This window comes from Lichenostomus cassidix, chromosome 4 (assembly GCF_008360975.1).
Source record: "Lichenostomus cassidix isolate B80296 chromosome 4, HeHo_3.0, whole genome shotgun sequence".
NCBI lineage: Eukaryota > Metazoa > Chordata > Aves > Passeriformes > Meliphagidae > Lichenostomus > Lichenostomus cassidix.
The window spans coordinates 68468589-68494359 of NC_139484.1; the positions used below are offsets into that span (position 1 = coordinate 68468589).

The 25771-nt window shown below is 37.4% G+C and overlaps 1 protein-coding gene across 8 annotated transcripts in view; it reads left to right on the top strand.

Annotated features, from left to right (window-relative positions):
• The window catches only part of JAKMIP1 (janus kinase and microtubule interacting protein 1), a 145405-nt gene that overhangs the window by 49971 nt on the left and 69663 nt on the right, over positions 1-25771 (top strand). For 3 of the 8 annotated variants that reach the window (XM_085059783.1, XM_085059776.1, XM_085059782.1), the window contains exons 2-4: positions 4232-4417; positions 16849-17123; positions 25051-25545. In XM_085059783.1, coding sequence (XP_084915909.1) covers positions 16995-17123; positions 25051-25545 — 624 coding nt within the window. In that variant the 5' untranslated portion in view covers positions 4232-4417; positions 16849-16994. Of the gene's footprint in view, positions 1-4231; positions 4418-7115; positions 7292-14115; positions 14699-16848; positions 17124-25050; positions 25546-25771 lie in introns of those variants that run through there. The other 5 variants (XM_085059779.1, XM_085059777.1, XM_085059781.1 and 2 more) reach the window with 5 other exon arrangements.

Consider the following 25771-nt stretch of genomic DNA (forward strand, 5'->3'; position numbering starts at 1 on the left):
AAGACTGTGTATTAGGCAGAAACTGAATGAATAAAGGAGAGAGCAAGTGATGTATATTGGGCAAAATGTTTGTTGCTGACATGTTCTGGCTATCGAAATGTTAAATCTCATTCATGAAGGGCTGCATCTGTGACAGTTATTTATGTGTAAATAAAGTCTTTGCTCTGTTGGAAATCCCAGGGAAGCTGGTACCAAAATAAGAATCACAGTCTTAGAAATCAAAGAGCAGGGACAAGAATGGGAAGATGCAGTTTCCTTGCATGTTTAACATACCTGACAAATAGAACTCATACTGAAAAATTATACATCAAATTGATTTTATGGACAGGCAGCTTTAGAGTAGAACACAAGGCACCATAGTAAAATGTCATAGGTTTTTTAAAGGAAATATGCCTTTTTAATCCTTCAGCATTTGGTTGTATGAAAGAGCCCCTTCCCTCCCTCCTCTAGCTGTCATTTGGAATAACTTCTGGCAAAAAGCCAGTGGTAATGTACATATTCCCATCACAGGAAATTTTGCCAACTGAAATTTCTAGCAACTATTGCAGAGAACTCACAGATGTGTTCAGTGCTGTTTTCCCAAAGAAATTGCCTTTTATTTGGGTCAGTCTTGTTTTGTGCTTAGTCATTTTAAAATCAAAAAGCCTTGTTCTCAAAAAGTCTTCAAAATGTGAATCAGCTGTAGAAGGACTTTGGGAAGGCTTCCAAAACAATCAGGGAATCTGCTCTTCTGTTACCATATTCCAAAGATGGGATTGCTCTTTATCTCATTTTTTCTGCTCTGAGAATAAGGACCCTGCCTTTTCCTATTTGAGGTGTGTAGGACAGAAGGAAGGTTTAGAACCACTCTTTGACAGAAAAAGGTGTTCTTTTGAGATCCCCACCCCACCCCCTTTAGTCCACAGACCCTGAATGTGTGGTCTGTACACAACATTACCCCAATTGTCAGAGGAATTGTCCTCACCTGTTCTACTTTCCAAGAAGAAATCTAAAATATCTGTCTACCTTCATAGTTACTTTTTAAACCTTCAGTAAGTAATGTACTCTGTTTAAGAGTTAAAATGCACTGAGATGTCCCATGTGAACAGAGCTGGCTAAAATATCTTGAACCTGAGTGCTTTGTCTATTTTGGGAATCTCAAGGAAAGGATGGAGGTTGGCATCAGTGTTTAGTCTCTTACCTTTGCACTTATCTTGCTCTCAAGATGTGATGCTACCTGACATGCTGAAGTGAAAGTGTGAGAAGCAGAACTTCCACCAAAGATTCTATGTATTACAGTTTGTGATTAAAAACCTGGACAAACAATCTTGGGTACTTTCCCTGACTATTTGGGAAATGTTGACAAGTGTTGCAAGTCATGGCCATGTAAACAGAAAAAACCCTTCCTTTTTATAACACTGTATTTTGTCTAGAGAGCCATTGTGTAATAAAGAACATAACTGAATCAACGTTCTTTATTTAGCATGTGCTGCTGTAACAACAGGATATGAACATGTTTGTGATTTCTTTGCGCTGAGTGAAATTAGAAATGTATCAAACATCAGCTCATCTGTCAAATTATTTCTGTAATAGTTTTGCTTCTTTGAGGTGCTCTTGGTGTGTGTGGTATGTTCTGAATTGTGAATGAATTTAAACAGCTTGTTTGTAGATGAACAGATACATTTCCACAGTAATAACTTCCACGCTTTATCCTTCCTCTCCACCATTAGAAATAGATTTAGCTTAGCAGTTACTGGAAATGAGAAATTAAGTATCCAATTATTTTAAGTTATTTTTGTATTACCATATCTTTTAAGAAGCTGTAGGAAGATTACTGAAGGATTATTAGGTTGTAGTTTTCCAGTGGTTGCTTGTAGTTCATTGTGAATAGCACTCTAACAACTTGTAGTGACAGGCGTAATTAAATGTTTCAAATTTGCCCCAGTTTTTGCAAGGCATTGCCAATTAATCTTCCTTTTAATCTCACTGGTATGCTATGCTACTGAAACATCCACTTTCAAAAACAGTCACATCACTATACTACTTTTTTTTATATGCTCTCATTATTGTAACTTATGCAGGTTCTAGATCTCTGTTTCATCCTTTTCTCAAAACTTTTGTAAACACTTATATAGTGGGGCCGGCTGGCCAAAAATATTAATAAGATATTTTTTATTTCCAGATTTACTAGAGAATTTAAATAAAACTATTAATCTTAATGATAAGATTTTTAGGATGTAATAATTTACCCTTTAGAAGAACTGATGTTGCAGAATTAGTAGATATACGAAAAGACAAGTACATTTTTTGACGTCGACAAGTTACCCAGATAACTTTTGAATTTGGAGTTGTGATTTTCTGTCTTTTTTTGCCTTTTGGGTCTTGTGGGTTTTGGTCTGTTTTGTTATCATCTTGCTGGCCTGATTGCTGTCTTTACTTGCCTTTTACAAGTAAATTCTTGCTTTGTCTTAGGTGTTTCTATATTGCATATTAATATGGGGAAGCCTTCTCTTTCCCTTTTATTCAGTTGCATTCAGATTGCTAACTGAAGGCCAGAAGAAAGCAGCAAAATGTTTTATGTGGAATAACAGTATTGGAATATTTAATAATAGGGCAACTAAAAAAGAGATGAAGATAGGATGAAGTGAGACCTATCTGACGTCATTAAAAAAGAGGCTCTTGGCCTGAGGAGGTTTGTTACTATATAAATAAATTGAATTCCTTTTTCCAGTATTTGGTGCTACTTAAACATGCCAACTAAGCTCTTTCAGCACTTTGATCTTCTGCCATGATCTGGCCCTAGCTGTACTTTCATCCTTTTCAAAAGTATTCTCTCACAGCAGTGAATTTGGCCCTAAGGAAATGAGTATGCAGATTTCCTTTCTCCATTAAATACTACCTAGATGCCTGTCTTTATTGAACAAATAAGCTAGTGAATTCCCTGAGGATTTAGGTTTTAAGCCACTAACAACAGAATCCACTCTGTCACCTTAAACAAACCCCTAGAGAGAAATGCAGTATTTCCCAGCAAGTGAAATGGTTTAGAAGTTATGTTTTTGGGATGGGTACTGTCGGATGCAATCCTGATGTATTTTATGTGAAATACAGTTTTTGGTGAAGATTACAACATTGTACATGATAGGAGTTATATCCATCATGTTTCAGTGCAGTTCCTGTGGGGTACTCAGTCTGTCTTCCAGCTCTCTTGCCCAAAAAGCAGAGAGTTTGACCTGTTCTGTGTCGTGTCTGCCAGCCCTCTGCTTTGGAGACCCACATATGGCCATGTCTGCTTAAGACTTTGCTGAAATCTGTTCGCCTTGCTCAATTCACTTGTCCTCAATCTCTAACACAAAGGGTATACCATGAGAAGATTTAGTGCTGAGGAGACTTTACTCTCTTTTTTGCACTTCACAGTGTAAATAAGGTGCAGTTAAAGGTGTTTAGAGACTCTAGGAAAACTGAGGTAAATGATACTCATCAAGAAACTTGAATTTCTTCCACTCATTGAGCTTTCAGAGTGGTATTTTCCATAAAGATATCTCCATAATAATAATTTTATTTCTGTAATTTTTTCTGTGCATAGGAAATGTCAATCCAAATTAACATGCAGTGAGCATCAACAAAAATTTGAATGCTTCTGTTGTTTCCCCTTGTGATCAAAATACATTCAAATCTTATAAAAAAATATGAAGTAAGACAATATCAGGGTCCTGTCTATGGTCTTTTGATTTTTTGTTTTCAGAGAGGAAATTGTGATTGTTGCCATTAAGAACAGAAATCAGGTTTTCTAAAATTCAGTCCTGTCCTTCTATCAGTATGGCACATGATGACTTCCTTATGCAGGTATATTTTTGTTATTTATAAAGATTCACAGCAGTGGCCCGTGTTTATGTGACAAGTTACAGGTGGCCACCAGGACAATTTGGGCCTGTATCCCAAAACCCAGTAAATTGTTTTGAAATGCAATAGAAATTTAGTGTTAGCTAGGCAGAGTTTACAGTCTGGATTGACCTTGTCTAATTGGCAAGGAGCTTAGCAGCTTCCACCCTGCTTTCCCTGAGGACCATCTAGCAAAGGCCACCATTGCATATGTGTTCTTAATGGACAGAAGATGCCACAGTTGCAATTTTGTGTGATACCTTATTCTGCTCCATGTCATTACCCTGTGTCAATATATTTCCATTGCACTGATACCATCAAAAGTGTTAATCACATCCCATTTGTATTAAATCTCTTTTCTTTTGTTGAACAGATGATGTCACTAATATTGCTCAGGAAGCCCTCCTTGCTGATGAAAAAGAGAACGTGCCAATAGGACTAGGAGTTGTGAAGTCCCAGGACAAACACAGCTTGTGACAGCTGCTGGTGCTGCTCAGTCTTCACCTCTTTAAAATAAAATCAAACACAACTGCCTCAGAAACCTGTGGACAAGAGAAAGGTACTGTGCATTTCCAGCATGTTTGTTAGGTAGGAAGAGAATAAATCTGCCGTACAGATATGATGCTATCATTTTATTAAAGACAATATCATTTGAAGCTTCAAGTTTGAAATTCTTTTTGTCCTGAGAGAGCCTTCTAAACGCAACCAGATTTTGCAGGCAGTAAAATAAACCAAATCTATATGAAGCTTTTGTCTTTATGTGAGGTGCTTTGGTTCTCTTTACAGAGATGCTTTCCAGATGCACTGAACAGATTTCTTGATATGAACATTTTCTTACTGGTGATTTCTTTTCTTTATTGATTTTTTGAGTTGTTCCCCCTCCCCCCCAGCATCTAAGATGTGCAGTACAGAAGGGTGCTTAGTGTCTTATATTTATCATATGCTTGCTAACTTGACCACTGTGTTACCCCAGCTGTATCTGTCACCATTAATAAAGAAGCAGGGCTTTAGTTGCTTTGGTCTCAGTCAAGAGAGCTAAGCTCCTTTGACAGACTTTCCCAACCTTCTGTTGACTTTTGTATGTTTATCATAAGCACATGTCTGGGTGTTCAGCAGGCAGTTATATATGCCACACATAGACCCCAACAATCTTTTGTTTGTTTCAAGGATCATCTTGAAATTACCTGTTTCCTCCTATTAGAGAAGTATGGTAAGGATGACAGTTTAATGCAGTGCCTAATTTTTGGGTTTTTGATCTTGTGGTAGTTCTGCAGATGGGGTTATTAGGATTAAAAATATTAGGAAATAGTAGACCTGTACTCTGTGTAACTGTTCTTTCAGCAAAATGCTGTTGGTCCCTAGAAAAGATATTTTTATCTAGAAAGATGTTGAGAATATAATCAAGGTTTGCCATAAAACTGTAGTACAGAAAGAAAAGCAAAGCAGCAATAACCCAGGAAACATCCTTTCCCAACAGATGTTTTGTAGTTTGCATATTGAAATTGTTGCCTCTTTGCTACTCACAAACTTCATTTCAAATGTACCTTGTTATATTTAGTATAGTGCACAGTGAACACTTCCTTCTCAGTTCTGAATGGAAAAGTATGACTCAAAATAGGGAAGTGCAATGGGAACTGACAGCTGTAGAATGCATGATCATTAATGAAAAAGTCATGAAGAAGGAAAAAATAAAGTAAAAAATGTAGGCTACAGAATGACTTAGGGCCCATCTGTTTTCTATGACACTCAAATACAGCTACTGCTTCATTGTAGTATCTTTGATTTCAACACTTCAAAGAATTTCATTGTAATATAGTCTTATAAAGCAGCATATAAAGGAGTGAAAAAGTATGTCTAAATGTTAGTTAATGTAATTAACTTTAATTAACTTTTACTATAGAGAACAATTATTCTAATTTGTAATTTCTAATTTGTAATTAAATTTGTTTTGCGGGCAACAGATAAACTGATGTGGTTATTAAATGCTCTCTTCTGTACCTGGGAGGATAGTTCATCATTCCTTCTGACTGGGTTTAACACTTTATGGTAAATGCATGAGGAACTTCAGTCACAGATGTATCTAAAAATTTTTCTCCATATCTACTTATTAATAATAAAAAGTAAATGATGCTGATTTTTAAAAGAATTAAAGTGCTGAAATGTAAACCCAGCTGAGGAGTATTATAACTTGGCTTTCTGCAAAGGTGGATGTGTTTTCATTTTTAAATTTCAAGGGAATGCTATTTAAAGATTATTTTTCCCCTGTTGTCTTTTAGACTGTTCTGTTCTTGTATCTCCAAACAGTTGAACAGAGATTAAAAAATTGAATTAGACTTAATAGTCTGTTTAGCTGACTCTGCATTATAAAGATTAAGTGTTCCAAACATGAAGTTTTCAACAGCCAATGTATTTTGAAAAGTGATTTTGTCATGTGCTAATGATCTAGATCTATCCTAACAGTCAAAACCAGCTTATGAAAATTTGAACAGTGAGTTTTCATCTTCTGCATTGCTTATGCACATTTGCTCAGTGCTACAGGAAAAAATCCTGCCTATCTGGTCCCTGTTTGTCTTTTTGATTAGTCATATTTCTTGCATATCATTATCCTGTTATTTTTCTAGACTATTCCTGATATCTTCCAACTGTCTCCTGAAAATGGCAGTGTCAACACAAGCATTCATGCAGGAATGGTGCTGCTATATCCTGCAGCTGTGAGCTGGTACTTTGCTTTAGAGAATGACTGGCTGCTTCTTGGAAAATTCAGGATTGCTGCAACAGGCCTGGCTCTGCAATAGGGCCAGGCACATTTATTTAAATGGTTCTTCCTTTCTTTTGCTGCCTGATCATGAAATCTACCAAAAATTGGTATTTTTCCCCTTTCTTTGAATTGCTGAACATTAAACTGAGATTAAACTTTAGTATTGCTCTCATGTTTCCATTTTTCCTTAACATCCTTTGAGCAAACAATCTGTGCTGACTAATCCTCTGCACAAATATTTCTTATGTTCCATACCATGTGATTACAGATCTGTTACTCTACAAACACAGAAAACAAGTACTAGAACATGCTTGTGTCTAAAGAGTTTCTCTTGCAAATGCCACGAGGTAATACATTTGGGTAACTGATAGCTGTGCCTCTGCTGGCAGAGTTCCCACATGTGTTTTGCCATTAGATAAGTGTGTGGCTGGGAATGGTCATGTTGAGATAAGTGACGTTTCACTTCGTCATCCAAAAGTAATCCTCTATGAGTTGAGTGTTTGCAAGAGGTCTTAAAAAGAAAACCAAACAAACTTTTCACCTTGGAAAGGGCTCTCAAATATATGAGGCTTGATGTTCAGTATTAAGCACAGCAGATCTTCTGTGTCTTCTAAGTCTTTTATGAAGCTCCTTGTATGTTCATAAATGAGTATGAATGGAAAAAAAAGGTATGAAGTGTAAGAAACCTGTAGCCTATGTGGTGTGCATTCAATAAACAGCAGTGAGAGGCCATAAGGTTGGCAGCTCTGAGAATTCCTTATGGTATATTGGTTTTGCAATACCTGGTGCTTTTTCTTGATAAATAGGCTCTCTCTTGGTTATGGCTGTCTTTCTAGCTTTTTGTTTGTTTTTCTCAGCTCTTCAATTCAATTAATTTGTAATGTCAATAGCTTCAAATGAGGTTTTGAATATTAAATAGCTTTGATAATGGGATTTGATTATGGCAATATATGTATGCATGTGGGTAAAAGCCTGCTTTATGCATAGCATTGTGTAAATGTCGATTTCTAGAAGAAAAATCTTGAAGGACACTAATTTTAATCTGAACACCTGCAGCTTATCCTTTCTGAAATAAACCCATCCTGTGCACATATGCACATACTATATTTATACAGATGTGCTGGATGTTATTACAACCCAGGACAAAAATTAAGATATTTTCTAGTAGAAGGGAGGGGGAGGGTATTTGGAGATTTAATTAACTTCCAACAATCAATGCAAGAATTTAAAATGTACACTCTGGGACAGTGAAAGGAAACATGTAACATTGTTAATTACTGGTGGAAGCTTGCATATTTCAAAGAAGATATCTAGTAATTTTCTATTCTTAATCCCTTACAACATTTGTTAGTAAAGATCTTTTTGATGTTTCTAGTGTTCTACTGCAAAAAAACAAAAAAAAAAAGAGTATGTGTTTGTAGCATAGCCATTTGAATTGATATGCCCTGGGGTGGGAATGAACATGGTTTCACTTAAGAACTCCAGGTTTTTACATTGTTCACTGAAACAGGCAGCATTTAAGCATTTTCCCTTTCATGTACAAGGGCAATGTATGCAAGTAACAGCTAAATCTTGATTTACATGTAATTTTCACTTTTGCTAGTATAGTTGTGCTATGTAGGAGGAGAAAAATTGCAGTGTTCTTGCCCTAGCAGTGCTAACCTTAACCTTAAATCAAAATCTTATTCACATTTTCACCTAAAGATTAGGGAGATGATGTAGAAAGAATAGTTCTTGGCAATACGTATTTCCATATTTTTCCACTGAGTCTTCATTAAGACTGTTTGTCTGTAAAGTCACAGCCAGCACCCTAAATTTGAGACTTCCCTCTGCCACCTCTTTTAGGGGATGAGGTGGGGAGAGGAAAAGAACTGAACACTAAGATCAATTCATAGGAGAAATTATATGAATATACTTTTTACACAACTGGATTCATAGATAGGATTGCAACTCTCTCAAATTTATATGATAGCACAACTTGAATAAAGATTTTTGTCCATGGTCCAAGATGACTTACAGAACCATTTAGACCTTCCAGAGGATAGCTTTCTTTGCAGGCACCATGGCAAGAAAGAGCTTGTGTTCTGAAGCAATGAAGCATAAACATTTTTCATTTAACCATTGGGACTTCTGTAAGCTTTTGGTGACACATCTTAGTCTCAACTTTCTGCAAAACACTGGACCATCCTCACAACCTGCTCTGAAACAGAACAGTGAAATGAAATCTTGATTTCTCAATAAAGGAGAGATTTTATATAGGAGAGATTTTATATAGGTAAGGAGAGATAAGAATGTTTTCTTCAGAGTGAACAACAAATCAATTTTTAATTCCCCTAAGTGTCCAAATCAGCTTGACTATGACAGCACTCAGCAGTTCAGGATACACTGCTAGCAATGCTGTGCCCCATAAATTGGATATCCCCATAAATTGCATGCACAACTTGCATACTAGAGAGCTCAGAGTTGCATGTGCAAGTATTCTTGTTCTGTCTAGCATTATCCCAAATTTAGGAAACTTTTAGGAATCTTTAATTCCATATATATATATATATAAAATTGTATGCATTGATTAATTTCTGAGCTTCAGAATACTTTGTTACAGTCTATAGTGGCATGTCAGAGTAACTCTGGAGTTTTGTATTTATATCTACTTGCCTCTCTCTCTTTTTAAAGTGAACTATGACTGAATGTGTCTTTGTTTTTTAACATTCTGAGGGACACTGTCCTTCAAATTATGATGTTGATTCATGTATCTGGATAAATATATTTTCTGCAAGTCTTCATGGCTGCCACATTCATCTTTAAGTACCTTCAGAGAGCACATTCGTATTTCTGGTGGCCAACTTGCCAACATTTCCAACAAGTCTGGAATGGTTTGAATCAAATTTGCTGGCAGTTACCAGAAGGGTATTTCATTTGTAGTCTTGTCACAGTGGTGAAGGATTTTCTGTTTGTGGATATTAAAAGATGGTTACAGAAAGAAAGCCTTTAGTTCAGAGTTTCTCCTCTGTGCTTTTCTTGTGCTTTGTCGTGTTTGTCCTGTTTAACCAGAGAGAGAAACAGAAGTTTGTCTCCAGGCTCTTGCTGTGTTAGTATCTAGCTGTGCTTTTTACTGCCTGTAGTTTTAAGCCATTGCTTTCCTCTCTCTTCTTTCAGAGAGCTGAGAGAGGAAAGAAGCTACTGTCTGACTGAAATAGCCAGTTTAAATATTTTATCCCAGGTGATGGAGTTGCATCATCCAGTTGCCAGAATGACTTGAACCCTGTTCACTATAATGAACATTCACTCAAATACCAGTGTTTGAAATACCAGTTTTAGCTGGCTGATTATAGAGTACTGCTGTGAGAAAGTTAACAGATCTTCTGAGGGAATTGCAGTTTTAAAGGTCACTAAATTTGATGATTCCTACCAAAAAAAATTTGCAAACTCTTTCTCAGTTGTATAAGTTTCATTTCTCATAACCTCTATGCAGTCTCTTATTTCATAATACTGTCTTCAGGATATAGTTCTGATAGTCTTTCTGCAAGTGCAGTACTGAAAGATTAAGTGATTTGTTCAAGAAAATAGGGGGCATCTGTGCCAGACCTGTAAAAGAAACCAAAATTTGTCAAGCCTTAGCCTCTGTGTTGCCAATAAGATAATAATAATTATTATCCAGTTAGATTTGAAATTAGATTTGAATGTGGGGTGTCTTACTTCAAGAACACTGAAGTTGAACAGGAGTCATTGATGGAGTAATCAAGCATAAGGTTGAGGTCCTAAATTCTGGAGCATAGACAGGTACTTTTGGGGGGATTCTATGACTCTTCAAAATTTAAGCAACAGCACTGCCAGTTCTGTAGTGTGTATATTTACTGTGATCTAAGGAAATAAAGAACTTGGCTTTAAAAGTGGAGCACGATGGGAACTTTGGAAAAAATAAAGCATGTTCTTTTGTCAGTCTTACTGAGTTACTGGAATAGGCTGATATCTTCATTTTGGCTAACAGTCCTGACTTTAATGAGATGTTGTGTGAAAGTTGAGCTGCCCTTTGGTAGGTGAAGAAGTTTTGCCATTCTTTTTTGTGCTGACTGATGTTCTCTTGCTGCTCTGCACAGAGCTCTGTGATTCTTCTGTGCTGGAGCAGTGAGGTGGGAATGTGAGATGTCTGGCACAGGATGAGGTAGCTTGCAGACTTAGTAAAGGCAGTCAGTAGCACAAAATAATTACTGAAATACTAATAGTGGAATGAAATGGTGGAATGAAATCATGCCCCCTCTGTTTGCTTCACTGTTCAGCTGGTAACTAACACCACATCCAGAAGCACCTTTTCTCCTCCTTACCTGACCTCTCAAGTATATCCTATTGATTTACAAAATAAATAATATTCAGGATGCAATGAAGTGTTAGACTACCCCAAGTTTCTCTCGTTGAGGTTCCTTCTCTCTTTTGAGCCATCAAATTGGGAATCTGAACCTGTCATTTTGAAGAAATACCTTGTACATTTTCTACATGGCTGTCATCCCTGAATTTTTAATTTTTCTAGTTTCAGGTTTTAGTTAGTCTATCTCTTTACAATAAAATAATAATAATAATGATGGGTTAAAAAAACCACCCGAATGAAGCTTCCTGCAAAAATCAGGTAAGTAGCTAAACTAAGGTGGTCCAGTGTAATCCAAAAGCCTAAATTTTACAGGTTCCTTACGTCTGTGGAGTGTCAGTGATAGTCAGTAAAGATATTAAAATCTGTCTCTGTGTTTGCCATTTATCTAGCCCAAGCTGAGAAAGGCTGTAACTTGCCTTTTCTTCCTCCTTCTGTTTTTGCTCTAAAATGTTCTGCTTTAATGGGAATGCTGCTCCTCAGTGAGAGCTAAGGGATCTCCCTGCATCACACCCCAGGGCACAATGAGAAGGTCCAGAGGCTCATGCACTGTGCCAGACAGCAGGCATAGGGTCAGATCCTCTGTCTGTGCTGGAAAGAAAGGAATTGGCCCAGAGATCAGAGGAGCAGCTCTGCCCAGAGCTGCCTCACTGGAGTTGCTGAATCCAGCACTGTAAAGCACTGTGGCTGTGTAACAGAGCTGAGTTGGGAAGGTTGTGGAAGGCGAGTTGTTTTACCATTTTTAGTTGCATTTGTACTTCACCTTTCTGTGCTAGTGTCTCTTATTTTATATGTATCACAGGACTGCTGTTTGTACTTTTCTTTTAATAGGGCTAATAGAGTGATTTTAATGATAAATGATTTGATAAATCCTTGAAACTGTGCTATAAGTGAAATTGGGTAAATGTTAATAAAGAATGTACATTCACTGAGGCCAGTGAGTATTTGTTATGTACTTGAAGGTTCTGGCATCAAGCTCATAACTTTTTGGGAAGGGATTCAGGTTAAGTTTTCAGTTCCTAGTGTATGAAAGTGTTGTGTAGTGCAGAAGAGAGGTGCAGGATTCCTTCCCTTCCTCCTGCCATGTCCTCTTCAGCTCAGACATTCCTTTTTACTTGTGATAATTCTTTTTAAATTAAGAGCTAGTTTGTTGGGGTGTTTTTGGTGGGCTACTTATGCCCTTTCACTAGAATGAAGCCATTCATATGGCTATATGCTATGAAGTATTACCAATCAAAAACAAAAATTCAGTGTCACATGGTTATTACTAGTAGGTGTACATAAATTTGTGTGTGTGCATAGGGTCTAAATGAGCTTAATATACTTTTTTTTTTTTTTTTTGGTAGTATGCAGTGACTTAGATACATATTTTAATTACATGTGTTTTAACAGATGCACACATGTCACAGGCAACCAATTCACTGAAGAGAAAATGAATGCATTGGTGAAATTAATTTAGGAACTTGCCAAACTAGTTCTGCTAACTGCTGGAACCTAGAATGACCTGGAAGGCAGTGATTTCGTGGTGGGAAGTTAAAACCTGGGTACTGATTCCTGAGGGCATTGGGAATTTTCTGAAAGATGGTGGAGTGACAGAATCACAGATCACTTTTGCTGAGATGCCATGGAAATACATATGGAAGCAATTACTAGGGTTGACAGAAGAGTTCACTGCCTTACAGGCATTGTGCTCATCCTCAGGATGTCACCTGCTGTGGGAATCTGAGCAAGTATCATAAAAGCCTAACTCGTGCTGCACTGTAATCTCTACCAAAGAAAGCTCTATTCCACATGGCTCAGCAGGATTATGTTACTGTGAGGTCTTTTGGCAAAAAAAAACAGTGAAAAGATGCTTATAGTTTCTTGGTGATTGCTTTCCATATAGTTTGGCCCTATAAAGGTGTATTTTCATTAAGGCAAGAATGACTTGGGACTTCAGGCTGCAAATCTGAAAAAATGGATGTGGAGCTGTTAGTTAACAATAAAGATGTTTCTGGTTTTATCCATCAAAAAATCACAAGTGATATTTACAAAGAGTTCCACTGTAAGGAAACTATTTCCCTAAGTGGGCTATGATTTAAAATAATCCTCAAAGGTTCTACTGTTACAGAAATAGATCTGTCTGTGTAGGTAGCTAACAAAGTGGTATCAGAAAGGTGACTTGTCTACAATATACTTAGCAAATTATACTGATAATTTGTATTTAGATTTTTTGGCTAGGAAAAGTATTATTTTACAATCCTGTAGAGGTTCTTCTGCCTCTATCCATTCAGTCATGTTTTATCACTTAGAACTGAGAATTGAAGCAGTAAATGTAGGTCATCTGAGCCGTGTGAGAAATGTGCCTTGGGCATCAGCAGCTATGAACTTTGTCTTTGCCATGCAGTCATTGTTTTTTCAAACTATAACGTAGGTGAACTGCAAGTTACTTCTGAAGTTAACATTGTACCTGTGTCCACTTCATTTACTGTTGTCCTCAGCTGTGGTAATAAAATTTATTTTAAACTTCTTCAATGGACAGAATTGTGCTATGCTGAGAATGTACTTACATCTCATGTTCACAAGCACAGAAAGGGTTGTGGGTAGCTTGTAGTAGGCTCTACAGTAATATAAGAGAAAGGCTGAAATAAAAAAAAGTTGAAGTAGAATGGTGTGCTATTTATGTGGAGGTGCAGTGTCTAGATGAGGAGGCTTTATTATTTCCCTCCAGTACCTGAGTTACAGCTTGGTGTCTGAGCTGAGATGACTCATTGACAATTTCACCTTCCAAAAATTCTGTTGCAGCTGAATAATGTTGTTGAAGTCTGAAATAAGGCGGGAATGCAGAATTTTGGTTGATGTAATTTAGTAAATTTTTCGTGTTACCATGTTATCCATATTTATTACTTGATTTTATAGGTGTACTTACTTCTTCTGTTGACTGTTTGTTACTGAAAGACTCAGTCTCTTAAGATATAACCCTCTCCATATTTTTGTGTATTTCGTACAGAATCATGTTTAAAGGCTTGCATGTCTTTAAATGGACTTAGTTTTCAATAGAAAGTATTTGGTTCCTTTTTTTCTTACTCTTATATAATCAAAATTTTTGGATGCTACACTTTCATGTTTTTGCAGGAATTGATTTTTTTTGTATTGAGTTTTATTGATATTTAACATCTAGAACCATCATATAGCAATTAATTATGTAGTTTGAGGTCCTGTTTAATAAAACCAGGGAAGAGATTGAGGTAGTGATAAAAGCATCCTTTAAATCTGTTAAGCAAATAGAAGAGAAATTGGAAGTTAGGACATTGTTCAGCTGATTGCTTTTCTAGTATGTTAAGAATTCAATGGATTGCCCAAAACATCTATAAGACAAATCATGTTAAATATTTTGATCTTCTATACACCAATCCCACAAACTATTGAAAAGTTGGTTCAAATACAACCAAACTTATTTATTTTGTTGTTTTTCTTCAATGACAACTGCCCCAATACCTATCAAATAAAGTGAGAAACTTGGTATGTTCCAGAGACTGCTGAAAACGTGACTTGTGATTTAGAATCCATTATTCTTTCCTATAGGTTTTTTTAATGTGAAACATAAAATACATTCAGTTGATTCTAAGGTTTGCAAGAAGTGTGTAGAACTCAGAGGGTAGGAAGTGGCTATTTTTATTCATGGAGAGATTGTGGGACTGTATCCTGGTGGCATCATGAATTTGCCTCTCAACAGACATATGGTGAGTTAATAAATAGGTTGTTGGTTGAAGCATCTGCGTCAGTAAAATTTTGTTACAGTGGAGTATTTTCTTCCTTAATATTTTCTCACCGTGTGTACAAGTTGTTTTGTGGGGTTTTTTTTTGTCCTGACCTTTATCCAAACACTAAATGTGGGGAGTCAACTAGAAGGGAATCTAGGCACTCACTGGTTCTGCCCATTTCATTTGGGAATCCAAATGCAATCTCTGCTTCAGCCCTTATGTGTCTGGGCTAGATGCCTCTCTGAGTGTATAGATAGGCTTTGTGTTGCCATAGTTCCTGCTTTTGAAATAGGTAGGAGAGGAGATGTATCTAGGGAAGAGTAAAAATGGAAACATTTTTTATGCCCACCAATACAGCTTGATGGGTGGCTGTTTCTTGGTTTGGGTTTTTTTCTTTTGTGGTGGTGGGTTTTTTTGTTTGTTTGTTTGTTTTTTGTGGGCTTTTTTTAAAATTTGGTTTGGTTTTTGTTTGTTTGTTGTTTGTTGTTGGTTTAGGGTTTTTTTTTTTGTTGTTTCTTTTTCTTTTTCTTTTGTTTTGTTTTGTGGTTTTGGAGAGTTTATAATGTTTAGTTTGGTTGTTAGGTGGTGGTTTTTCTCCCCTCCCTACTCTCCTTCCCTCAATGTCTGTAAGGGAAGAGGGTGATTTTCTTCAGGTTCTGAGTCTAAGCTTTTATTTTACTTGAAAGGTGCAGTTTTCAAATGGTGCGAGTTACAGGGAAAAAGATTGAGAGAAATGCCTTGAGAAATTTCTTAATTCTAAAGAGTACTTCAAAGAATAATGCTGAACTATCTTTCAGGCTAATTTAAGTGTTAAGTGTAATTTGAACAGCTTTAAATAGTGCATATTATATTTAGACCTGCACCTTTTCAAATGGAGATGACAGCATGGTTCTGGTACCTGATTGTAGCACCTTATTTTTTAAAGTCTGTGGTGATGGTGACTCTGTGACAGAATATGAGCTCTTCAGTCATTGAGACATTGAGACATTGCACCTGGCCAGTGCCAGGCATCACCTGAGGTATTAGTCACTAACCCCTTGGAAAGGATGTGCTAAGGAATGCATGGGATTTTCATTCTAAAGCAATTTCTAAAATAACTCCCAGGCAGAAGTAGGTTGGAAAGAGCAACTTTTTGTTTGAAGGGAATTTGATAGCAATTTTGTTGGAAATGTAATAGTCCAGTAAAGTCATTCAGTTTTAAAGTAGGGACCTTTCTGCTTTGTCAACAATTTAATGATGAAATTATGGGGATATTTAAAATGAGCAGAGGATGTGGGTTTGGAAACTAGTTCAACATTGATAGCACTTGTTCCTCAGTTTGTTCCTGTGGAGCATCAGGTTATTCTTAGAGGAGTGCAGAGAGGAAAAAAAGTCACAGATTGAGATTCTATAACTACTCATGAAGCAAACTAATCATGGGATTTCCTAATTATCGGAATTAGGGTTCTTTGTCTGCTATTGGTATTCTCCTTGAATATTACATAAAGCTGCTTTAAATAATTGAATATTTTTAAGCTTTGAGCATGCTGGGAAATGAAAATGAAGTTAAATACTATCTTGTTTCCATTTTGGCTTTTCAAACAGTATCAGCTATGAACCATAAGCAGGTCACATATATGATATTTTAGGAAACATTTTGAAATGGTTTTCCAGTTTTGTGATACCTCGTTAATAGATGCTGATGATGTGAAATTGATGATAATTATGAGTAATACAATTATGTATTATAACTGATACATCAGGGAGATAAATGCTTTCCTCTTACTACAGGAAATGAACTATTCCCATTGAAACACTGCGTCAGTTAATTTATGGTTTTCTCTGTGCCTATTGGGATCCTGAATATGGTTCTAGTCAGGTCTTGAATAAGATACAACTTCTCTTTATATGGTATATTTACTATAACTGTAAACACTTAATTTTTGTGAACATCCAAATACAGGGGATAGAGTTTAGAGATGGTGAAATATTATGTAACTTCTTATCTGTTTCTTTCAAACTCTGGTACACTATGCAGTATAGTATAATACATAGAAGTTCAGTGTGCTTTAAAGTGGATGTTATGTCTGATGTTTGATTCTGCTCAGTGCTGTAGCCTAATTCTGTTCCCATCACTTTGCTTTTTCCAGGCCATGAGAGACTGCTCCCATGATGGCAGAGATTTGTGTGAAGGGTTTTGTTGACCACTGCACGACTCTCAAATGCTAAAAGCAGAAGGCACTAGCTTGTAGCTCAGTGTGGAGCAAACATTTTATTTTAAACTTCAAAACCAATTATGTCAAAGAAAAGTCGTGCCAAGGGAGAGAAGTCCGAGATGGAGACTGAAGCCCTGCAAGCTGCTAATGAGGAGCTTCGAACTAAACTGACCAACATCCAGATAGAATTTCAGCAAGAAAAATCCAAGGTATTTGTCTGTCTCTACTTTGTGATCGTTCTTTTAACAGCAGCACTGTTAAAAATCAGCAGAGTTTCATACTAAAATGTGTTAGTTGTAAAAGAAAAACATGACAGAGAACTGAAATCAGTACAGCCAATAAATTAAAATTGGTGGGAACTCTTCTAAATAGTGTGGAAAAGGAAGTAAATATCCCTAAACACCCAGTCACTGAAATTTGCAATCACAGCAATACAAATGGCAATAGCTTACTGACAAGGGAGTTTTGTATTTGGTCTTACTGAAAACTGTGTGTTGTAAAAAGAATTCAAAATCAAACATCAGCACCTTATTTAAATCATGTCACTTTAAATGCCTATGAAGAGTATTAATTAACTGGAAACTCTCTGTGTAGAAGTCCTGATTTGATTTGCTGAGGTTGTGTGTGGCATTGTCCTGAGCTGTCCAATGAGGCATCTGATTGCTAATGAAACAGATCCATCAATATTTGTCTGTATAGCATATGCTCAGCAGGTATTTGGGTAATCAAGAGGACACATAGGAGAAATCATTAATTCATCACATCCATACATATTTATAAAGATTTGCATTTACTTTTATATATTTCCCGTAGGTGGTTTGAAATATGGACAAATCATTAAGGTTATTTCTATTCTGTTAGTTATCAATTAGTGCATTTGACTTTGCACAGGATAGTTGTGGAGATTAATCCACGTGCAGGTGGATTTATCTGTGTTTGACTGGTGATACTGGAGTTACAAGAGTCTCAAAGACTTACCAAGTAGACCAAGTATGCACTGTCCTTTTTATACACCATATTGTTGTTGTTCTAGCCTTTTTGCTTTCTGTCAGTGTAAAATGTGGAACATCTGAGTAACAACATTTCTGTGCATTCTAATTTCTTTAACAGCCTTGTGTGATACTCAACTTTGAAAAGGTCTTATTTTTTACAATTTAATTTGCAAAGTAAACCAAAAAGACAACAACAAATGTAATCTTCAGAATTTATTTCTTACAGAGGAAAAAGAAACCATAAAGCCTTAATTTGTGTTTGACTGATGCAATACATTCAGAATGTATCAGCCAACTAAATTTGTGTTGCCTTGGAAATTTTTCTTCTTCACAGACTAAAGCAAAAAGTCAAATCTCTTACGGGTCAGGGGTGTTGATGAATGAACAGATAAGTCAGGGGTTTTGCTATTGGTTACCTCAATCAACTTCTCTTGCTCTTGTTTGATATAATGACAACAAATTTTAAACAAGTGGCACAAATTACTTGTGCTTTTTAAAACCACAGACTATGAAACTGAGTAGTGGCTAATACCCTTTATAATTTACTGGCTGATAAATTGTATTACTTCACTGTCATTTTTAGTGTCTTAGTGTTTCTATTTGGAGACTTAAGAGTTGATGGTAGATTACATTCACACTAGTAAATGTAATTTTTTTTAGTTATTTCCTGTTTTGTTCTGTATAACTTTATGTGTAGAAATATGTGAATTTTATTATGATTTTTTAAATTGCATTAAAAGAAGACATAATTATAAAGTTATCTTATACCTTGGATAGAAGAATGAATTAATTTTGAGTCCTTAAATTACTCTCTCTAGAAAAAAAAGAAATTAAAAATATTACATGAACACTAGAAAGAGTTTAGCCCTGATATACTTTCAGGTTTGATGCTTTACCTGTAATAGCATCAAGTTTAGCTCTTGATTCAGCTAAGAATGAGGTGGAAGTACAACACCAAGACAGCTGCAAGAACATTTTCAATAACTAGTCCTCTTATACTATTTTCAGTCTAGGAATATTTACTTCAATTTGGTTAGTTGTTCACCTTTCATCACCTTAAAAATGTAATATTTTCTAGTGTATTGAGGTTGTTATTGGAGACAGTTATGTGCACATAAGTGTGCAGAGAAATGGGTGAGCTCACGTATGTAATCTGTGAAAGAAGAAAGAGGAAATTACAGCCAGGGTGCTCTAAAATCCTACTGAGTTTACATTGCAGTCTGTGGTAAATTCTGCAGTCTGTTGGAGTGCATTTCTGTGAGGATGCAGATGAAGAAAACTTCAACCTCTTTCCCTCATCTTTGCTGTGGTGCTTCATCATTTAACTAGAATTGAACGTGTAGTTCATTTCCCAGCCTACTCTTGGTCTGTGCAGCAGTTACAAGATGCCTTGACTGACAAGATGAGTAAATCAAAGCCATAGAGAATTTTCCTGTTTAGACTGTAATTCAAAAATTGCAACAAAATCAACAGAAATTATTTCTTGGCATCAGAAAAGTAAAAACACTGTACCTAGAGAATTCTAAATGAATTAAATATCTTTACTGGCATAGAGGTAAGAGAGAGATATTGAAGCTGCTAAATAGACAGCTCTGTGACCCATGGGACATAAACTGTATTAGGAAAGGTAACAAACTCTTGTGGGGCCAATTTATTCAATTTAATTTTCCTAAACTACTTTTTCCCTCACATATATGCCTATATTAATGATTTATCTGAGAAGGAACCTTCTAACTGATGAGAGACATCACAAACTGAAATCAGCCTTAACATACTTTTGCCTGTAAAATACTGGTTTCTCTGAAATAAAATTTTACCCAAGAGACATTCAAAACTTTGTACATATTTTCCTAGTTCATCTTGTTTCATTGGTTGTTGAGCCACGTAAAGAAATTTCTTCTGTAAAGTTGTCCTACTGAATGTTTATGCAATACCTGATCCAAAATTGGTATGTTTGTAGGTCTTTGGATGGGCATGATTGTGTATTTTGCTGGTGGTGTTTTGGCCATAGGAAACATGAGTAGCTGGGTTCATTTATTTTGCCTAAGTGGTGAAGCAAATTTGTGGCTCTGCCTTAGTTCCCATGTACTGTCATATTTTGGGAACACCTGTTTGATAGCTGTGGGGAGCCTGTTGGATATAGGATGTCCTCATGGACTGTAGGTTTGCTGCCATCTATGGAGAGGCTGGAGAAGGAAATGCATGAACTGAACAGGGACTCACATACTAACCTCTGCTAGTGAAAAAGCTTTGTTGGAAGACAGACTTTGGGTAATGGGTAATGAAAGGAGTTGACCAAAGCACAAAAATCACACTTTTTTAATGTGAGTGGAGGCAGGACTCACTCTGACTGAACCTGAAAGTCCAGTGCTGTGAGCACAAGGAGCTGCAGTGAATAAACCTGGTCTGGGCAGTCAGCTCAGTGGTTTTATAAATGCTTGTGCTGAGATCTGTGAATATTTAGGAACACGTATTCCAAAGTAGTTATTCCTACTGAGGTAGTTAGGGAAAATTAGCAGGTAGTCTTCTGATATTTCAACTAATACTTCGTTCTTGATAGCGATAGCAAGGTGTTATGCTGTTGGGTGTCACTCCATCTTCACCAGGTTCAGTTATTGCTTTCAAATATCCATATTCTCCTTGTGACTGTACATTCATAGGCTTGAGATCACAACATCTAGGAGTTAAGATAAATGAGATGTTTCATCTCAGTTGACACTCTATCACCTCACCGCTGGGAAGGGGAGTGATAGAGTGGCTTGGGGAAACTTTGTGTATTTTAGTTTATGGCCATTGCTCCTCATTCTGTCACTGGGCACCACCATAAGGAGCCTAGCACCATCCTCTTGACACTCTGAGATATTTATATGAATTGACGAGGTCTCCTCTCAGTCTTCTCTAAACTAAACAAGCCCAGCTCCCGCTGTCTCTCCTCATAAGAGGGATGCTGCAGACCCCTCCTGATGTTTGTGGCCCTCCACTGAACCCCCTCCAGTAGTTCCATGTCTGTCTTGAGCTGTGGAGCTCAGAACGGAACACAAAACTCCAGATGCACCTCACCAGGGCCAAGGCCACTGATAAACAAGTTGAGTAAGACTGGACCCAGTACTGATCCCCGGTTCTCCCTATTCTGCAGATCATGATGCTCTGAGCTCTGCCATTCAGCCAGTTCTTGATCTAGTTTGATCCACTGTCCATTCATCTAACCCACATTTCCCGAGCTTACCTACAGGGATGTTATGGAAGACAGTCAAAAGTCTTGCTTCAGTCAAGGTGGACAACATTCACTGCTCTCTCCTGTTAGAAATGAATAGTTTTAAAATTATTCCATTGACTCCAGTCATGAAGTTGAACTATTCTTTTTCTATCTCAAGTGTGCAAAGCACATTGTCATGGAAAACAACATCAGATGAAAATATCCAAGGAAATACAATTATATTGTTTTGAAGAAAATCCTGCTTTCAGGCACTTTTTAGACATAAGGGAAGAAGCAATGATGCTTAGCATATTTTTTTAAGAAGCTAACTTTGGCTATGACAACAGGATTGTATCAATGTGCACCATTTATAAAAGTTTTAATTTAGAAAGGTAGAAAATAACTGGTTTATTGGTGCCCTGATATCCTCCCTGACTTTGTTTCCCTAGTGGCTTCATTTCTTAGATAGAATAGCTTTCTTCATATTAAAAAAAAAAAAATACAGAAAGAGTGCCGGAAATTAAAAAAGAGAACCTGCTTTAAAATTTAGGTTCATTTTGAAAGTGAGACTTGGGCATATGGGAAAATGCCACAGTACTATTTTCATTCAGTGAGTTGCTCTGGAAGCCAGACGTGTACAGAACTGCACAGTATGCAGGAGAGAGGGACTCAGGGGTGTGGGAAGGACAGCTTATGGCTTTCAGGGAAGTTCTAACAGACTAATATAACTTTCCATCTTCTCTGACAACAAGCAGTAATAAGAAGAGACTTTTTAAAGACCTTTGGAATTAGGATGCATCATTTTTTTCTGGGTCATGAGGTGTGATAAGCATTTAAGATGCTGTGCACAAATCCAGGGGTTTTTGAAGGATTCAGATTCTTCTTGCTGAAATTGCTCTTGCTGAAGCTTTTAGGTAAAATTAGTAGTCATAGATGATAGTACTCAGTTACTCTGAGTGGTTTAATACATGTTCTCACAGACAGCACAAGCCATTAGGTGTTGCCTTCCCTTAATTCTGTTAAAGATGAAAAAATTTGAGCAAGTATGCCAGTTTGTGTGACTCAGCGCTCCTCCTAAATGTCAAAATGCATTTCTCATTTTTCAAAAATGCTTTTAGGAAGTTACACTCATGAATATGTTGTATTGAAAACTGCCTTTCAGTTGGATGCTTTATGTACAATATGACTAATTTAAAATTACTGTAGTTCCGGAGGTATATTATCTGTGTTTGTATGTGCCATTATACAGTTTGTTTCCCCATGTTGTCATTAGTAGGTTTCATTGCTCAGTTTCATTTCAATTTTCTTGGCTCATCAGTAAGGCAATAAGTAAATGATGAGTGTTGTTTCATTTGCAAATTTATCTCTAAGCTAGTCTGTTTACTTCTGATAGTAAATAGGTGAGTAAGTGGCTTAGCTTTGTTACAGCATCGTGGAATGGTTTGGCTTGGAAGGGACCTTTAAAGATCATCTGTTCCAACCTCCCTGCCGTGGACTCTCCTGTGGAATTGAGTACCCTAATGCAAGCACTGCAAATCACTGCTGTCCACTGTAGGCTTGGAACTAAATGTCATCACACCAAAAGAATTAAGACATGGATACATTCTGCAGATAATTTCCAATAGCCTGATTTACCACTTGGGAAAAATAAAAACCAAACCTCTATCTTTCTTAATAAAGATACATTCTGGGAATTATCCTGGAATAGAGTGACAATATCTGTAAAATCTGGTTGTGACACTGTCTGATTCACAGCTGTTACTTTGAACACAGCTGTAATTATAGTGTTCTCCCAGGTGGTGTTTAGTCAACAATGCATCTCGGTTACTTTCATAAAAATGCAGATACCCTGGTCTCTTTCTTTCTTTAAATCAAGGGTAAGTTGAGTTGGTTAATTCTCAGTTACAGTTCAAAATGAGAGAATTGTAACACATTCTGCACAGGCAAAATCTGCTGTCCCAGCTGTCTGAAGACTTCAGGTGAAGTTGTGGTTTGTTGCTCCTGCACTGACACCAGGTGCCCACCAAAGCTGCTCTATCACTGCCCTCCTCAGCTGGGCAGGGGAGAGGAAATAGAATGAAAGGTTTGCTCCATCCTGGACCTCCACAGGCTGCAGGGCACAGCTGCCTCACCATGGCCTTCACCATGGGCTGCAGGGGAATCTCTGCTCTGGCACCTGGGGCTCCTCCTGCCCCTCCTTCTGCACTGACCTTGGTGTCTGCAGGGCTGTTCCTCTCACACATTCTCACTGTTCTCTCCAGCTGCAGTTAGTTTCACAGGGGTTTTTACTCTTAAGGGGCAATTCCAGAGGTGCTGCACCATTGCTGATTGGCTTGACCTTGGCCAGAGGCAGGTCTGTCCTGGAGCCAGATGGTGTTGGGTCTGCCAGACATGATGGAAGCATTTGGCAGCTCTCACAGAAGCCATTCCTGTAGCCCTTGTGCTACCAAAGCCTGGCCATGCAAACCCAATACTGTAATTCAGGCTCTGAAAATCCTGCTGTCAGTGGTGTGTTTGAAGAGTAATGTGTTAGACTCGTTTTATGCTCACTCTTAAACCAAGTAATAATCTTGGATTCATTGGATCTGTTTAATCTGAGATTTTTTAGTTAAGATGTCCCATTTTTCCTAAAGCAAACACACAGAAGTATCTAAAAGTACCAGTTTAGATCCAATCTGCTTTCAATAAACAAAATAATACAGATTTCTGGGCCTTTCCTGTTTAATTAACCCTTTACTTTTTTAACCCTATACTGTTTTAACTGTATAATCCATAACCATGCAAAATAATGTTTGTTTTAATTAAACCGTCATGGTAAATGACAATCTGAATATTAATATATTCAGATTCCATCCTTTCTGCGCTATCTGACCAAGTTGTCGTTCTGGGTTAATTTAATGTAAATTAAATGCCTCATATGACTATGGATCACAGCTTTTTGTAGCCTAGATAATAGCAGATGTGGCAGGGACTAACATCCTGCTGCTTGGTAGCTTCCTTTTACCATGAAGCACTGTTTGGTGTTTATGTTTGTATTGTCACTCAAGGTTAAAACACAAGATTTTGAAACCTCTGCTTCTGATTTTGCTTTAGATGAGAAATACATCTATAGAGCCTACATTTTGGCATTCTCTGTAATAGGGATAGTAGAAAGATGTTACTGAAAGTGTGAATGATGAAATACATTATAGCCTTTCTGGTATACTGCAAGCGAGCCTTTCTCTTTTTTCTCCCTCTTTATTCTAAATTAACATCTAATCCCAATGGAAAAAGCATTGCTTTCCATGCAGCCTGCTGAGCATCATTTTATAATGAGGTTTCATCACAGTGGATATTACTATAATAGGCTATAATATTTTTCCCCTACTCCCTCCCCAGCCCTTAGAGTCAGTGGCCTATATATTCTGAAATGTCTGGGGACATGCATAGTCTCAGTTTTGGGGTGATGTCTGAGGTCCATTGAGTAGACTTGATTTTTCAAAAGTCCAATTCTTTTGGCCTATCTAATAAGGACTTTCCCATTAAAATAGCTAAGAAATTAAGAAATCCAAAATAAAAGTATTTCCAGCATAAACACAAAGCCTTTTCCCTGTTTGATTAATTTGCCATCTGCTTGTAGAGCGCAGTAGAGGGGTTATGGGTGAGAGTAGCCTGATGTGGTTGGTACAGGAAATAAGGAGATAACCAGGTTGTATGTTGCTCAGTTTTATTTTATTCCGAAAAACTGTGAGAACTCACTGCCAGTTGCACATCCCTGTAGCAGATTCCTTGACATGCACATGGCCTTTTCCCAGCCCTGGTTCTCTACTTGTTTACTGGAGAGAGGTGTGCAGTCTTTGCTTTTGAATATTCAGCATAGGTTTTTAATAACAGTTTAGAAGCAGCTTCATTGGTGACTTTTAAAAGAGAAGTGGTGCTTGTTAATCAGTATTTTATATTTTGTTCCAGGTGGGTAAACTGAGAGAAAAGATCCAAGAGGTTAAGCAAGAAAGGGAGCAGGAGCAGCATAAGCACACTGCTTATGTTTCTGAACTGAAAGCCAAGCTCCACGAGGAGAAAATGAAGGAACTTCAGAGTGTCAGAGAGCTCCTGATCCGGCAGCATGAGCAGGAGGTGGCAAGAATGGTGAAAATCAAAGATGGTGAAATCCAGCGCTTGCAGTCGACAGTGAACGTGCTGCGGGACGGGGCGGCTGACAAAGTGAAGACGGCGCTGCTGAGCGAGGCGAAGGAAGAGGCTCGCAAGGCGTTCGACGGGGAGCGAATGAAGCTGCAACAAGAGATCTTGGAGCTGAAATCTGGCAAAAAGCAGCTCGAAGAAGCTCTGAACAACATTATGCAGGCAGACAAGATGAAGGCTGCGGACCTGCGCACGGCTTATCAGTCCCACCAGGATGAGATCAATAGGATAAAGCGGGAATGTGAGAGGGAGATCCGCAGGCTGGTAAGTTCATTCAGTAATGCTGCTTATTTCAGTTTATAGAGGGTATTGGTATATTGCTATGTGTGCCCAAAAATATCACAGCAGCCTTTGGCAGTGGCATCTTTCATCAGAGCTGATGGCTACAATGGGCCACTATTTCTACTGCTTTCTCCTCCTTACTCTCCTTGGCTCCTCCTTGGCTTCACAGCTTATCCAACAGGGTCTGAAGCTTTATGTCCCACCAAAT